Source organism: Polyodon spathula, chromosome 22, assembly GCF_017654505.1.
Source record: "Polyodon spathula isolate WHYD16114869_AA chromosome 22, ASM1765450v1, whole genome shotgun sequence".
Taxonomy (NCBI): Eukaryota; Metazoa; Chordata; class Actinopteri; order Acipenseriformes; family Polyodontidae; genus Polyodon; species Polyodon spathula.
The window spans coordinates 26,253,141-26,269,038 of record NC_054555.1 but is presented as its reverse complement, the minus strand read 5'-3'; the positions used below and the strand labels follow the sequence as shown (position 1 = coordinate 26,269,038).

The window sequence follows — 15,898 nt, the reverse complement described above, 5'->3', positions numbered from 1 at the left end:
ATGCGTAGCAAACTGCTAGTCAATTCTCGATCCATGTTTTCCAACAAGATGAAATAATGTTGTACACAGATATGAAACATATACACATCATTTGTTATTTCTAGATGGTCATTTATATTCACTGTATTCTGCTCAATGAAGTATTGAGCAATTCTGCAAACTTAATTTCTGTCCCATGCTGTTTGGATTGATTACAGTGAAAGTAAGACCTTGGACTCTGCTGCACAGGTTTAAAAACAATCGCTTTCAAATGCCAGAACTGAACAAAGTAGGATTGTGTGCCTAACTAATTAAACAGCGGCTGTTGTAGCACACTGGAGAAGGACAAGCTTGATGACAGATTTCCGTATAGTATGCTGTTTGTCATGTCATTGAAGTTAATACTTGGAGCTCAGCAACATAAAGACTTATTTCCTGTGAAGTATTGCCCATATAAAGCGGACACATTTAAAAAAAATATAGTAATGTTATTAATAATAATAATAATACATTCCTTCCAACACTGGAGCCAAGGTTACCAGAGAATACTAAAAATAAAAAGAAGTTTACATTGAACACTGAAATGCTACAGATAAGTTGTTCCTCAAACAGTCGTGGAGTTGCTGAGAATGTAGGTAGAGCAGCCTTGACTGGGCCTGGCAGAAATCCGAACACCAAGCAAAGACAACGTCACAGCTGTGCTGGAGATAGCCAGTATCTGTGCCATGTCTCTGCTCAATGACAGCACAGCGATTAGGACTGGAGGCCACAGGCTCTGTCTCTGCTTCTTCAGGTCACGATGTCTGCATGTCTTTCCTCCAGACTGCAGAGATATTCTGTTTAGCTGCAGGAGGCTGTTCACAAATCACGTTTTCATCTGGTCATAAAACTGTGCTCTAGAGTGTTGTTACAAAGAGTAGAACTGTTTCATGAATCTGAAAACTGGATGCCATCCATAAAGTCTTAAAATAAATAAATGGGTACTTTTAAATTTAACTTTTTTTATTTTATTTCTTACCTGTTTAATAGTTGCGTGTGTTCAGTATGGTTGTTTTTGCTTGGATCATTATAAGACACTCTTCCAGCAAACCCTACTGTAGAGACTCGGACTATGGGGCTGCTTGTTAGGCTGTGCATTGAAGCCTGGGCAGCTCAAACAGGCTTCCCCATGACCATCGTTGAGGAGTCTCTTCAAAAGCAAGCTTTTAGTGAATAATTAGTATGAATGGCTAATTCAGTCACTGGAAAGGGGGTTGCAGAAAGACTGGAAAATAAAAGCTCCCTGATCCTTGCAGGAACTCCTACACTGCTGGAGAACGGGCTACATGAACTTCTTTCAGAAGTGCAGTGTTATAACAGCAGCTCGGTCAGATGTTTCAATATTATTAAGTTTTAAGTTAAACACATGATCGTTGCTCCAGTTGCAATGCAAGAAAGTAGGCTATAGAAGAGTTTTTTTTTTTTTTTAAAAAAAAGGAATCTCTTTATTCTGTTGCCCCACACTGTGGAGAACGCTGCCCCAGCTCCAGGCGCGGCGTTTCACAGCACCACGCACTGCCTGCGTTTCCTCTTCTGGTGTTTTGCTTTCTTCATGGCGCTCAGAGCTGTTTTTGTGGCTTCCTTAAAAACGTCCTCGATGTTCTCCCTGAATTTGGCTGAACACTCCAAGTACATCTCAGCGTTTATCTGCTGTGCGATCTCTTCACCCTGTCACCAGATAGAGAAGACACTTAGGAGATGGACAGCTCGCTGGATTTAGAGCAAATACTGCACAGTGGCACCGATACGATCTCAGCTGTGTGAACCTATACTATGCATTCACCATAGTTTGCTATGTTTATTAAAATGCTTCACCATACCTCCCTATTCTGTGCAATGCTTGGCTATGTCTATACTTTGACTTTGCTAAATTACACTTTGCTATGCTTTTACTACGGGACTTGATAAATTCTGTTTTAAAGCTGAAAACCAGTTACAGACACACTTAATACAATCATGTAATTGAATTGTAAAAAAAAAAAAAAAGCAATACAATGTTTCCTCAGTATTTCACTAGCTTGGTTCATGTTTACAGTCATTTGTACAAGTCCTAGATTTTCCTGTATAATGTCCCTTTTGCGAATTCACCGTTTTTTTGACGTGTAGATATAGAGGGAGCATTGTATTTACAGGGATATGAAAGTAAGACTCCTATTGGGTAGCAGTTTCGCCCATTCCAGGTTTTACTACGAGCTTGAATAGGCACAGTGTATAAGTAACGCGCACAGGTGTGTCTCATTAAGCTCCTAGTTAAACCAGGAGTGGATCAGGCTGCTATGCAATGGGAGTCTAGACTGTACCTGCAGATAGGTAATGGGCTCCAGATCGGATGCTTTGAGTTTCCGTGTGCGCTCCTTGTCTTTCCGCTGGTCCGTCTTGCAGCCGATGAGGATGATGGGGACTCCAAGACAGAAGTGGTTTACCTCTGGAAACCACTGAAAAACAAACAACCAGCCTCAATGTGTCTTACAATCAAATTGGAGCTTGTAGAGCAACTGATTGGACTTACTGCACTGACAGCTCCTTTAGAGAAGCTGACCACGGTATTTGTGAATGGTATGTTTGTATTTTTAATGTGTTTCCCTGTGGTATACTATGCATTTACTATAGTTTACCCTGGTTTGCCATGTCTATTAATATGCTTTACCATGCCTTGCTGGTCTTTACAGTGCTTACCTATGCTTTACCATGCTTTCACTGTGCTTTATTCCATTTTGCTGTGCTTTTACCATGGGAAACATTAATGAGGACTGTACTGTGTTTTTAACGTCTCGTTAAATCCCTTTGTGGTTTCTCTCTCTTACTGCTTCATAACAAAGAAAGAAGAACCCTTGCTGGCTTACATTCCCCAAATGTAGTTTGACTACACAGAATCACTCCAGCTGCTCTATCAAATCTCTTTGCAGGTGAAAACTGAGAAGCTTGATATTTTCCCAGCAGAAAGCTCAACGCAAACAGGAAGTTATTGTGCTTGTTCTGGGGGGGTTTAGCTTGTAGTTCCAATGTTTCTGTGTTCCTCTTATTTTGTTTCACAGGTTGTATTGCTCTTCCATTATCTGTTTTCACCAGCCTTGGCCTTTATCGTCCAACATCGCATATCTCAGCGTGTCTGTTCAGACTGAATGTTTCACAATGTTTATCTTTCAGTAATAACTAGCACCACATCTCCAGCAGGGAAAGAGGCCTTGCTGTGAAAAAGCTGATTGGATCTCTTTGGTCGCGGCGTGCAGGGGAGGAACAGAAGGGTTATGAAAGAGAGACTATTATTCTCCAGATTATTTTGGGTAGTTTTCAATTTCAAACGTCAGGTTACAGTATTACAAAAATGTTTTCGATTGTATCTGGTGAAAACTTGTCATGTGAGAGAGGTCCCACTCCACATATGCATGTAAGAGTTATTGTATATATGTGTGTGTGCAACAGGCATGGTTGTGCATGAGCAGCACAGCACGCTGCAGACTGGTATTCTTTGCCCTGCCTGCGTTCCATCCTATGCTCGAAGTCTACTGACAGGCTGTGGAGTTTCTCAGAGTCTGGACAGATTAGCACAGAGACCCTGCTCTCCTGGGTTTTTACGTTCGGTCAGAAGCTGGGCTGCTCCACATCAGTTTGCTTTTTCGACAGAACAGGAGGCCACGTCCGCAAAACCAAACCAGCAGATCCTGCTGCTGTCTGTCTGTCTGTCCGTCTCTGTCTGCCTGCCTGCAGCCCAGCGTGCTCGCATGCTACGTTTATTGTGTTGTTTTACATGATTACAGTAACACACAGAACACGCCAAAGGGTAGAACAAAGGCAGCTGAAGAACAGCATACTGTAGACCAGCACTGTTTCCATCGACTCCAAGGAAGCATCAGTCAGCATGTACTCTTATGGTTTTCATGACAATAATAGCAGCCGTGTACAGCAACACCTTTCATGCAGAGAGGCAGGTGACTCAGAGACCAGACATTATATGAAATACAAAGCCACAGTCCTGGTTAAAAACACACACAGCAGAACCACATGTATGTGAGCTGCTCAGGGGACATGGAATCCGGTTATATTATTGGTATTCGGGTTGAAGGGATTTAATACTGGTTTGGGTATCAGGGCACTTTGGACAGTAGATGTTATACCAGGGGCTCTAGCAGGGGTACGTGGTAAATTGACAGTGCCTGCATAGCTTGGAAAGAGCTGCTTGTAATGGTGGGAGATCTGAATTGGGAATTCAGTGCACACCTGGGAAAGTATCTACTGTAATCAATGCAACCTTTCAAACAAAACAGAAGGAATCTGAGAAGTTGAACTTATTTGTTATGCCCCTCTGTGGTTAATATGAATTAAAGCAAACAGCCAGCATTTGGTTGGTTACAGTAAGGCGAGATGCCGTTGGTACGGTACTGGCTAAAGTCAGACACTGACAAAGCCCCAGCGATATACCTGTGCAGTCCTGCCCTGAAGCAGCCCTCCCCGCTGCTCAGTCCTGAGAGACTGCTCACTATGTCAGACTGCGTGTGTACGTGTGCATGTGTGCGTGTGTGGGTGTGGGTGTGGATGTGATGTGTGGTTTTGTGATGTAGATTAATGCTCATGCAGGACTACAGTCTACCAGCATCTTTTCCTGTAAGGCACAGGTAAGGCAATGACTGCAGTGAAAGCATCTCTCTGCTCGTTAACACATCTTAAAAAAGGTCAAGTTCATTATCTGGAGTGCTAAATTTTGCCTCTGATCTTTAGATTGAAAATTCCAGTTCCCAAGTTTTAAAGGTCTAGAGTCCCATGTGCTTTTTTTTTTTTTTTTTTTTTCATTAGCAGTAATAGACGAATGACCACATATGTTTAGTGCCTTGAAGAAATATCAAAAGAATCCAAAGAATTTTGAAAACAGCTTACCTTGATTAAGACGTTGTCAAAGCTAGTGGGGTTGGTGACATCATAGCAGACAATGACGAGGTTGGCGTTCTGGTAAGAGAGTGGACGGAGCCTATCGTAGTCCTCTTGACCTGCAGAGAACACAGCTGACACAGTGAGTTTACCATAGGTGTTCACTGAAGAGCAACACCCTATAAATGTTCCCCATAGCAAATTGTAATAAAGCACAGCCAGGTATGGTAAAATATATTCATCACATGACAAACCAGGGTAAACTATGGTAAATGCACAGTATAACCAAGGGAAAAGCATGGGAAAACTGCAAAAATACAATGGTATACTTTTGTAAGGGCAAGCAATAAATATCTCTACGTTCATGTTAGCAACTGGGAGTTTGTTTCTTCCAGCTTTACCCCTGTTTCATTTCTTTCTTTAAGTTTTTCTTGTATATTTATAGACAGGAAGGTTCATACCTGCTTTCCATGCCTCCTTCACAAAGCTTCCACAGTCACAAGCAGACAGGAGCTACGACATTGAAATCAAGCGCTCCTGTTTTGTACTTCTTGCCCAGAATCCATTAAAACCAGAATCAATTAAAACCCTTAAACGTGCACTTGATAGCATTTTAAATAAATAAATAATTCACTTTTAATAGCCATTTCCATACCATGTGTTCACGCTTGTCATTTTTGGGTTTAATCATTTGATAGTCATAATCATAGATGACATGATTGTTAATATTTGGACACACTTTTCCTCTAATGAATGGGCCACCAAGATGGTAATTGCACATCAAGAGTATTTAGAGACATGTGCTGAGAGCGTCGAGACCCATTCCAGTCATGATCAATCACAGCAAACAAGCCTTGTAATCATTAGCGATCTCAGCAAACATTTCAGTTAAAGTCTTTTTATTTGCCACACAGCTAGATCTACAACAACAAAAAAGAGTGCGTAGTTCTGCAACAAGCAGAGCCCGTTAGGAAAGCGATGGCTATCTATCGCTGATACAGGAAATGATAAATGTACATTGCACTGACAAAGTGACACAAAAGAAAGAGAACCGCTTACACAAAGACTGTGCAATGTTCCCTTGATCTTGGCAATCTTTCCATCATGGTGAAATACATGCATATAGACATACACACACATACATCAGAGTTTCAGTAACACCTGCTAACACCCTAGCATCAATATAGCTAAACAACAGTGCTAGAATAAAGAAGCTCAAAAGATCCCACCCTAGCCTCAGTATCACACATCATGTTTTATACAGAGATCAAGTTAAAGGATTCTCAACATGGGACCTCCTGAAGAGTAGCCCCTGTGTTTTTGAATACCAGTGCTGTCTATTCTGTATAATATTTGGGCTTCTTTTTCACATGAGGATGCCTCACACACATGATGCAGTGACTCTTATTAGTCTTGATCACATACTGAGCCATGCACTGCATCTGCTAGCTGGTTATAGTAAGTAAACTTGTTTCAACTGATCGATCTGCTTCATCTCATTCTTATTTCCTCTCAATTTAGAACATAAGAAATTCAAGAATGAGAAGAGACCATTCGCTCACTCGCTTTGGTACCAACGTGATCCATTAGCACTCAGGAGAAGAAAAACAAAACCCCTAACCAGGTTAGTAGGGGAAATAAAACCTCTGAAGCTAGACGGACCGCCCTTCCTCCAGGGGGCTAGCTGCAGCTCTTATTGTGGTCACAGAGAGGATTATACAGTATTGGTCATGACGGCATCCAGTCTATGAAGGATCCGAGAGTCTCTGCTTCAACAACTCTGTGTGGCAGCCTGTTCCAGTAGCTTCCTTGTCATCTTGTCAATCCGGTTTGACAAACTTTAACGCAATCACTTGATCTTCTACAGTAGTTAATTAATTAATTCTACAATTAACTATACAAACCGCAGTAAGCAAATCTACTGTAGCAGAACCAAAGAATCGAATAGTTCAGTGGTTCAAGATGATTTGACCAGTCTAAACATGATTATTAAATAGAAGGTCATTATCAGCTGTTTTGTTTGTTTCCGAGCAACACTGCTGATATGGATTAAGTTTAAAGTTGTGTTTGAAGCTAGGGTTAGGGAGAAAACAAGAAACAATATAAAATGACTTGCGATATCTCATAACAGTTACGGTTTTGGTTACTATTGTCACATATAAAGTGCTTACCAGAAAAGGTAGGATGCTATCAGATTAAACATCTCAAAGCCAGACCTGCTTCTTAGAATGAAATGACTAACTCAGGGCACTATCACCACATCCTGTGTATCACGTGGTTGACTGATCTTAGCAAAAGGGGAACGATGACAGGAAACCAATTTAAATGAATTCATCCTTAAAAAGGATCAGATAGTCAAGGTAAAGTGACTTTACAAACATCACAGTCGGATCCCATCAGAGAATAGCAATAGTGATCCAATTCATAGTATGATACTGGTCTGTGACACAAAAGGGTGTTAGAAACACAAAGGACGCCCTTTTCAGAAACTGCGACACCTGCTCATCGCACATCCTGCCAAACAGCTTTCATTGGTATCTCTGTCGCTCTTGCTGCAGCCCTGTCTAGAAGCTCTTTCAATTCACCCACGCCACTGTGCATATCGTTTGCTACAGATACTGAATGCTGACTGCAGTATGCACTGTGAGCGTTTACTTGGCTTTGCGGCTTTTTTTCACTTGCAATACATCTGATGGCCTGCTGACGCCAGTTTGAGGTTTCGCTATCTCCCTTCCCTCTCAAGTCTTTGGTCTGTACAATGTTAACTCAGGCTCAGTCAAGGGCTCGGAGACATTACTTGAAAAAACCAAACACAAGTTTTCAAGTAAGTGGTCTAAGGTCCTTGCAAAGAAAGAAGAAATGAAGGTGCAGCAGAAAATACAAACCTCCTCCTTTATTGAGCAAACACAAAACAGGACCTGTAGGGGAAGGCAGCAAGCATCCCAGACATTTCCACATCTCAACACAACAGCCAGGTCAGACAAGCAATGGAACTCAACGCCAAATATACACTTAGATGTGCTTACACTGTGTCACTTGAAATTACCAGCAAAACTATAATTAACTACTGTTTTGCCAGAAACCATGGCATCAATAGAAACTATTACTGGCTCAAAAACACACACTGTAGCATTTCTCTCTGTGATCATGTGACTTTGCCTTTCTTTCTTTCTTGGATGTCCATTAGGCAGAAAGACATAAAACACAACTCTTCATACTGAATTGAAATACTTTAGAAATCTATTCCAGGGGTCTTAATGACTTCTATAACTACAAAGTACAGTCAATGTAGGGCTGGTCCTAATAGAGGTAGCTCTGTTTAAACTGGGGGGGGGCTAACAGAGTGAGCAACTGTATTTTCATTCTTTATTACTATTTTTGACATTGGACTTTGTTTAGCATTTTTAAATCGCCTGCCGCCTGTGTACAGTAATGTCACTGGTGGGGTGGGGGAGTTCAGAGGTCACTTCTTATCTGAGGGATTGCTTGGGCTGACTCAGAGGCACATTCCAGACATTATTGTCCATTTTCATTAAAATAAGTTTATAAAGCAACAGGTGTGGCAGCTGGAATTTGCCTGATAATTTGCTTTATGACTGAGGAGCCTTCTGTACCAAGAGATCAGTGATTAGGTTTTTTTTTTTTTTTTTTTTTTTAACAAACAGGCATTACCATAGCAACCTAATCTGGACTGGAGTTTTATTCGAGGGTGTTTTTATACTTGCTGGCTTTGGCACATATTGAACCACTTTCATGGTTTTGTCTTGAGTATCATTGGGAATTTCAGAACGTTTCTGATTGGAGTCACACCCACTGCAGGAATTCTCTGCAGTAGTTTCAGCATGCACTACATAGAGCCCTCCTGTGTTGTGTGCGATTCCAGCCAGCATGTCTTGTTAGCTATGAAAAACAGCATGATATCAAACAAATAACTTCTCACCTGCTTTCCTCTAATGCCTGTGCTATACTTTACATGGTATTTGTAATACCACTGACAGCAATATTCTCACATGTCTGAAAGCGTAATAAACATGTATATCTGTCAGCTTTATTAAAGAGTTATGATTTAGGGACCAATCTGATGGTGCATTATTGTTGATAAAAAGACCTCGTGCTTGTCTTTTTTATATCCGGGAAGTTGGAGAGACTCTGTAGGCTTCTTTGTGCTTTATCAGATGCACTTCAAAGTACAGTAACATTAACTACCCCCACAGCTACACTGTAAATACCACCACATTTCCATGCACTACATGTAGTTTGCATGCTGGTCTGTGCGTGAGGACAAAGTGCCATCTGTGAAGTGGAAATACAATCGATACATCGACAATATGTACTTAACACAGCTGCTTTCCCGAGCTAAAATAATAAATCATGAAAGCACTGTGTAGCAGCTGTGTACTGTAGCTAAGTGTGGTGAATGCATGCGGACAGTTATTTGGTTTACCTCTGTGCATTTTATCAATCTCTAGCTTTACTGTCCCTCCTGGCTTATTTGTTGACAGCTGTTATTCAGCTGGTGTCTTTACAATTTTAACTGGATGAAAAGCCCAGGAGGTAATTAATGCAGGTTATATAGAAGCTATTTTAGCTTTAGTCTTGGATTAATTTACCCAAGGTATTATAAGGTAATAGAAGATGCTGGTGCTGTTACTGCTGTCTCTTATAACCCAGCTGTATGTGCTCTGGGTGTTAAAGTGAAACAGAGGTTAGTGGTTAGAGGACAATAAGATATGCATGCTATTTATCTTACTTTTCCTTCCTGTGTACAGCCTAAACCGCTACAAATGCAATAAATAGACAACACAGACCAGTTTTCTAGAATGCCACACACCATGAGCCCAAATTATCAGCCCTTTTACAAGCCAAACCCAGAGGAGTCAACTTACTTCACCTCACGCTGTGCAACCTGACTAAATGGTGCTCCTGGAATGTGGAAAATGTGTTTAAAAGCAAAGGCTGCGGATAACACATTGGAATGCTCCTACCTGCTGTGTCGTAAAGGTTCAAATTGATTTCCTTGTTCCCGACTTTGATACTGGAAACATACTTCTCAAACACGGAGGGAGCGTATTTCTGTTGAAAGAAATGTCAAATAATTGTTTTGGAAAAGGGATCTCTGGGGGTTAACTTTAAAAAAATAGAGTGAAACGCTCTTCAATGAGGCATACACTGGGCAAGTTAGCATTTCTGGGTAAAATACACCTGTGATTAATGAATAGGTTACAGTGTGCATATCCTAGTATACCCATGGTTTAGATTATTCAAATAAAAAAATTCATCTGGTGCGGTTCATGCAATTGATTCATGCAGCTGTGACACTAAACTGCCGCTGAGTACCAAGGACGGCAATCAAGCATGCATCAGTGTATGAGAGTCTGTTCAGTGCATCTATCTCTGTAAATGCAAATCATATGGTGATAATAATTATATAATCATTATATTTGAACTATTTCTGTGTTGCACAATTCACTTTGTCATAGGACTTTGATGACTGCTGTCAAATGAATGTCAGATCAATTCAACTTTGGCTCCTGGGTTGGGCTTGTTGAAATATTAAAGAAAGGTATGCGTTTTGATTTCCTCACTGAAGACTCAGGTGTGCAGCCATCCAGTTCAGCTGAGTGACGTTGAGATTGAAAACAATACCCACAGTTTGTGTTGGCAGCTTTCATATAAAGGTTTATCAGGGTTCATCTGCATGGCTGTTGAGCAGTTCCCTGTGCTTTTTTATTATGCATTTGTACAAAACACAGTGTACTTCCCTGTCATTGACAACACTTGTATTTAAAGCCACTACACTTGTGTCATGTTTTATTGACAACAGTGGGGGTGCAGTCAAAACATTTCTCTAGTGAAAGGAAGTGGCTGTGTCAGGTTTTCATTTAGTTCAGTAAACAGTTATGAGTAACATTAGGTATACCCAGTGATAGATGTTGACTCTTGGAGTTAGCTCTTGTGCCGCCTGGTTTGCTTGCATCACCTATAATCAATCTCCCTAACAATAGACTGCTCCTTTAGACTAGCACAGTATTCTCAAAGCGTGGTGTCTGTCTACACACAGCTCATTTCTTTAAGCATGGGTTAGCAGCTCCAATGGCTCTGTTGGCTGATTGACTCACCCTCTTTTTATTGACCAGAAGCCATAAAAACTAAAGGAGATGCAACAGATGTGAGGCGGCCAACTGTCTCGCCATATAAAACCTTACAGGTGTGTGCATATGAAAAATGATATATCTGAGTGTGTTCTTCAGCATTTACAGCAAGCAGGAAACCTAGTTGCCATTTTAAATCTGCAACTTAAAAAAAAAAAAACAAGGCCAGAAATATAAATATTTTTTTAAACTTGTTGGACCATAAAAGGTAAGGCAGCTCCGAGGTATAGAAGACAATGAAATCAAGTCATTTTTACGCCAGTGTGTGTCACTAGACTAATACAACTTATTTGTTTTATTGTGGGGCGTTTCCTCAGAGACTTGCTCAGTCTGTGTGCGTTTGCATGTGTGTGAGAGAGAAAGAGAGAAAGAGAGAGAGAAAGAGAGAGAGAGAGAGAAGCACCACTAGCATGGCTATAGGGCACAGTCCATCGGTTTTCATTCCAACCAAGCTTTTAATTACTTAACTAGACCCTTAATTGAACTGATAATTTGCTTAATTAGACCTTTTTACTTGTTTTCAGCTCTTAAACAGTTGCAGTTCAAGTTACTTATAAAATGTTATAGCTGACTTGAAATATGCAAACTGTTCAAGAGCTGAAAACAAGTAAAAAGGTCTGTTTAAGCAAATTATCGATTAAGGGTCTAGTTAAGTAACTGAGAGCTCGGTTGGAACTAAAACCAGTAGACACAGGGGGTCCCCAGGAACGAGTTTGAGAAGCCCTGCTCTAGTGCGATCCCCAGGGGCTCGGACTATAAAATCATAGGTTATACTAGATACTGTAGACTGGGGACCTGGATGAAAAACATAATGCATTTTAAGGAAGGGAGCTTTGAGAATGCCCAGGCTAACAGGGCTAGTGATTTCCCACAGTGTGTCAACTCTAGCCCCCCAATGCAGTTTAGTGAGTGCTGCTTACAAGAGATCAGAAAAATTATGAAAAAAAAAAAAATTCTAAAAAATTTAAAACATCTAAATAGTAAACTGAATCTCCCTGGATCGCCACAAACACAACGTGAGCAAAGAAAAATCAAGACTCTGAGTTGTCACTGACATGCGACTGCAGTACGATCCCCATCACAACTGAGACACGTCAGAGTGTCTGGTACTGTAATCCCCTCTTGATGTGCTGTTTAAACAGAGTGCCGCCTCACACCCAGAACTAAGATACACACATTTGACATAAATTTTAAAGCCGGTGCATTAACTCTGCTTGAGCAGGGCTTGACTTGAATATACTGTATCTACAAAGAATAGTATCTCAAAAACCTAAAGACCCGAATTTGTCACTAGCGTGACCCGGGCACCCTTACCTCTGGGAAATCCCCTTTAGCGTAGACCATGAGCAGGGAGGTCTTGCCACAGCCTCCATCCCCGACGATCACTATCTTCAGCTCCTCTGGCGCCTTCTCTGTGCCATTGCGGGTCACCACTCCATTCTCCTCTGTCATGATGCATTCAGTCAGTCCAGTACAAGCAGGTGAAAACAAAACCGCTGTCAAGGAATCTCTACCAGTGTCCTTGAAGTCCAAGAGGCAGCACATTCGTCACTTTTACATGTGGTAAAGTTTAAGACATGGGCCCTTTATAGTTTGTAATTTGAACTGCAATAAGTGTCACAGTCTTTCATGCCTTTTTCTTTAATTGTTTTCTTCTTCTTCAGTGTAGTCCGGAAGAGTGGTGCACCACAGTGCTGGTGCGGTTAGCCTAAGCAGCTCTCACAGGAACCTGTTGCAGTACTCTGAGAGCTGAGAACACGCCTCACACCGTCAGACAGAGCATGGCAAAGAGAAAGAGGAGGGAGAGAGGAAGGAGGGACAGCTAACCCATGCTGCACTGCATGAAGACACTTCTGCATTTGCATACCGCTTGCTTCTACTCTCAGGACTCATTCTTTTCTTCTTGCCAGAAACAAAAGCAGTCACCTTTTACACAAGAGAATTAACATAAAGCACACTCATGTAGCCACTATAGGGCAGAAATAAATTGCTTTATAATATAATATTAATTCAACGAGTATAATATATATATATATATATATATATATATATATATATATATATATATATATATATATATATATATTATATATGTGTGTGTGTGTGTGTTTATTTCTAAAGAAAAACATTTTTGTTTTTCAGCACATCAGGAGAGGGGATGCATAAGGATTTGTTTTTCCTTTTGCTGGAAAATTAAAGCACACAAGCAATACAACTGTAAGCCAGATACACACTCAGACATAAAATAACTGGTAATGAATGGGTTTTTACAGGAAACAATATACTTGACTAAACCCTCTGTTAATGAGTGCAGATTGCAAACGATTGAATGTTGGCTGCTGTGATCTGCATTGTCTGCACAAACCTTTCCATTTGCAAAAGCTCCACTGGTAGTGCGGCTGGGTCATTTCCCCTTGTTCTGTATCAGTTGTTCATTACAATAGCCCTTTAATACGCCCAATTGTAGCTGGTTCCTCAGTCGTGTATACTGCTGCAAGTGACAGTTTATAAATACTAAAAAAAATAAAATAAAAACCTGCTCGTGGATTGCTGCTGTTTGCCACCTAGAGGAAAAGAAATAGAATTGCAGCCTCGCTGAAACATTGGTAACCTTTGACCTTTGTAATGCAATGGAGCGACAAACAAGATTAGTTTGAACACAGAATGCGTGCTTTACAGGGTCGACTGAGTTGTAAGACGTCAGCGCCCAGCTCTATCAATGTGTGCTCGTGTTCTTGCACCGATTGCTAATATACAGTGCATTACTATTAGAACGCTTCTCCGCTAACCGTGTGCTGTCAGATCATCTGTTGTCAAACTGGGGCTGACTGAGGTGCTGGTAAAATCAGATAATACCCGCTGCATTAAGGCGCATTGGTCTGCTGTACCATATACCTGTGAAATAACCTCAAACCTACTGTGCTGACATGAAAGCACTGTCCACTTTATATAGACTCTATAATTGTGTTATCGCGAACATACCGCACCAATGAAATGCATTGAGTGGAATGTTGGCGCAACATTCTAACGTTTGCAAGTAAACCTCGCGAGAGGCGTTTGCGATTTCGGCTGTGATAGTAACTACAATATTGCAGCTTTATATTTTCAACATTTTGAATTCCAATATTTAAAAAACAGAAACGTGCACTTAAGAGCTAAAAACTTCAACGTAACCACGGTAAACAGTTTTGATCGGGGAGGTCTAACTGCTCTAAGCTGTAATTAGCATCACTTGAGATGTTTTTTTTTTTTTAAATGCTTTGTTATTGTCGTAACGTATTATTTATCTTTCGATAAGCAACGATGAGCAAGAGCTATCTTCTACAGAAGCAACGAGACAAATGACTGTGGTGCTTCGGCAGCTCTCTCTCTCTCTCTCTCTCTCTCTCTCTCTCTCTCTCTCTCGGAGTGTCTTTAGCTTCCCCCACCCCAGTGCATCTGACAGCTGGCTTGCAATGCATTTCATTGTCGTGAGTTCCCTGCCCTGACACTCCATCTTCTCGAGGTGGCCTCGAGTATCCGTGCTCCTGTCTGACCGGGTTTGCCAGTCCAGATTATTGAACGCGCCAGTCAAGGATATTTATAGCCTTGCTAGTCTTGAGCACTGTCTCTCTCATTGACGTCTCTCTGTACTGAGAAATACTGATTAATGCATTAGGTTTTGTTTTATTTTTTTTCACACATGTTTTGCTTTCTAACAATATAGTGCTACAGAAATCCTGTGTTATGAGTAACTCACTCCGAGATCTGATGCGGATCCGAAGCACCAGTAGAACGTCAAGCACTGACATTCCAGCGTCCGTCTCGCTTAATTACCCGCAATTGCCCAGAGAGATTGTTCTCTGTTGAACGCTTGCCAAAGATCGTTTGTTTTAAATGAACTTGCTTCTGTAGCCTAGGGATACGTTTCATAATGGCCTATTTTTGCAGCACAAGAAAAAAAAAACAATGTTTTCTGGCATCAGTAAAGAAAGGAATGTGCATTAGATTGTAGCCTATTGCAGTTGGTTGTACGCCTGCAAAAAATGTAATCATTCAGAATATACAGGAAACGAAAGCTGCAACTGTCAGACACACACCACACACAAGCAGGTTAACCCTAACTGTTCAGCCAGAGCGGGCGGCCCCGCTGCCCGCTACTAGTATCACAGACCACCGCCCAGTTACAATATAATTACAGGTTATGGATACAGGTACTAAAACAGGTTGTTTACAAATTCTGATTTACAAACTTGTTTTGTTGTTGTTGTACTAAATACGTTTAAATATCACAACATTGAAATAAAAACAAGAGGTGGGGGGTTAGGGTCAAACACCAAACTCAGGAACCCGGTAATACGGCCTAATTCTTTAACTAGTGGACTCATGCATTTAAGGGGAACGAGTAACACCAAAGGGGAACTACCAAAATCTACATAATAAAAAAGATAGCAGCACTGTCTCTTTAACAATGCTTCCCTACCTTATAAGGAAGGTGGCGTGTTTGCAAATAGGTCGAACACGGGAAGCCCTTGGCGGGCGGCCAGGTTCTCAGATTACAGCTCTTTGTCAGCCTGTGACAGACTCAGGCAGCAGCAACCGAGGCACCAGAGAGCTCTGCGCCACGAAATGGCTCGCCATACTGTGATTAAAGATTTCAACATCACTCTGAACTTCAGTAAAATGCAATGCACGCCATCAAATGAGTGCACTGTGAGCTTTTACAAGTGTGTCAAAGACAATCCTAGAATGTTAACTGCACTGCACATTTGAGGATTCAAACAAACATTTTTAAGTGCGTGTCTTTCTGCAATGGCGCAGCTGCAGCTTCGCTGTAAATGGTTTGCTTTGTGTGAAGAAGCCATTTTGAACTTCAATCTGCTCAG

General features: G+C 41.1%; 1 protein-coding gene across 1 annotated transcript; it reads right to left on the bottom strand.

Annotated features, from left to right (window-relative positions):
• Nucleotides 1-1,447: 1,447 nt before the first annotated feature.
• On the bottom strand, nucleotides 1,448-12,904 carry LOC121297283 (rho-related GTP-binding protein RhoF-like). Its single transcript, XM_041223517.1, has 5 exons — nucleotides 12,348-12,904; nucleotides 9,867-9,954; nucleotides 4,891-5,000; nucleotides 2,319-2,453; nucleotides 1,448-1,686 (listed from the first exon to the last, which is right to left on the bottom strand). The coding sequence occupies exons 1-5, from the start codon at nucleotides 12,576-12,578 to the stop codon at nucleotides 1,519-1,521; spliced, it is 732 nt and encodes a 243-aa protein (XP_041079451.1). The 5' UTR covers nucleotides 12,579-12,904; the 3' UTR covers nucleotides 1,448-1,518.
• Between the last annotated feature and the right edge of the window lie 2,994 nt (nucleotides 12,905-15,898).

Coding starts and splice junctions, on each gene's coding strand:
- LOC121297283 (XM_041223517.1), bottom strand. CDS start 12,578: ATGTGCTGCCTCTTGGACTTCAAGGACACTGGTAGAGATTCCTTGACA. Junction 9,955..12,347: donor CTAAAGGGGATTTCCCAGAG/GTAAGGGTGCCC, acceptor TTCTTTCAACAG/AAATACGCTCCCTCCGTGTT. Junction 1,687..2,318: donor AGCCCATTACCTATCTGCAG/GTACAGTCTAGA, acceptor ATCTGGTGACAG/GGTGAAGAGATCGCACAGCA.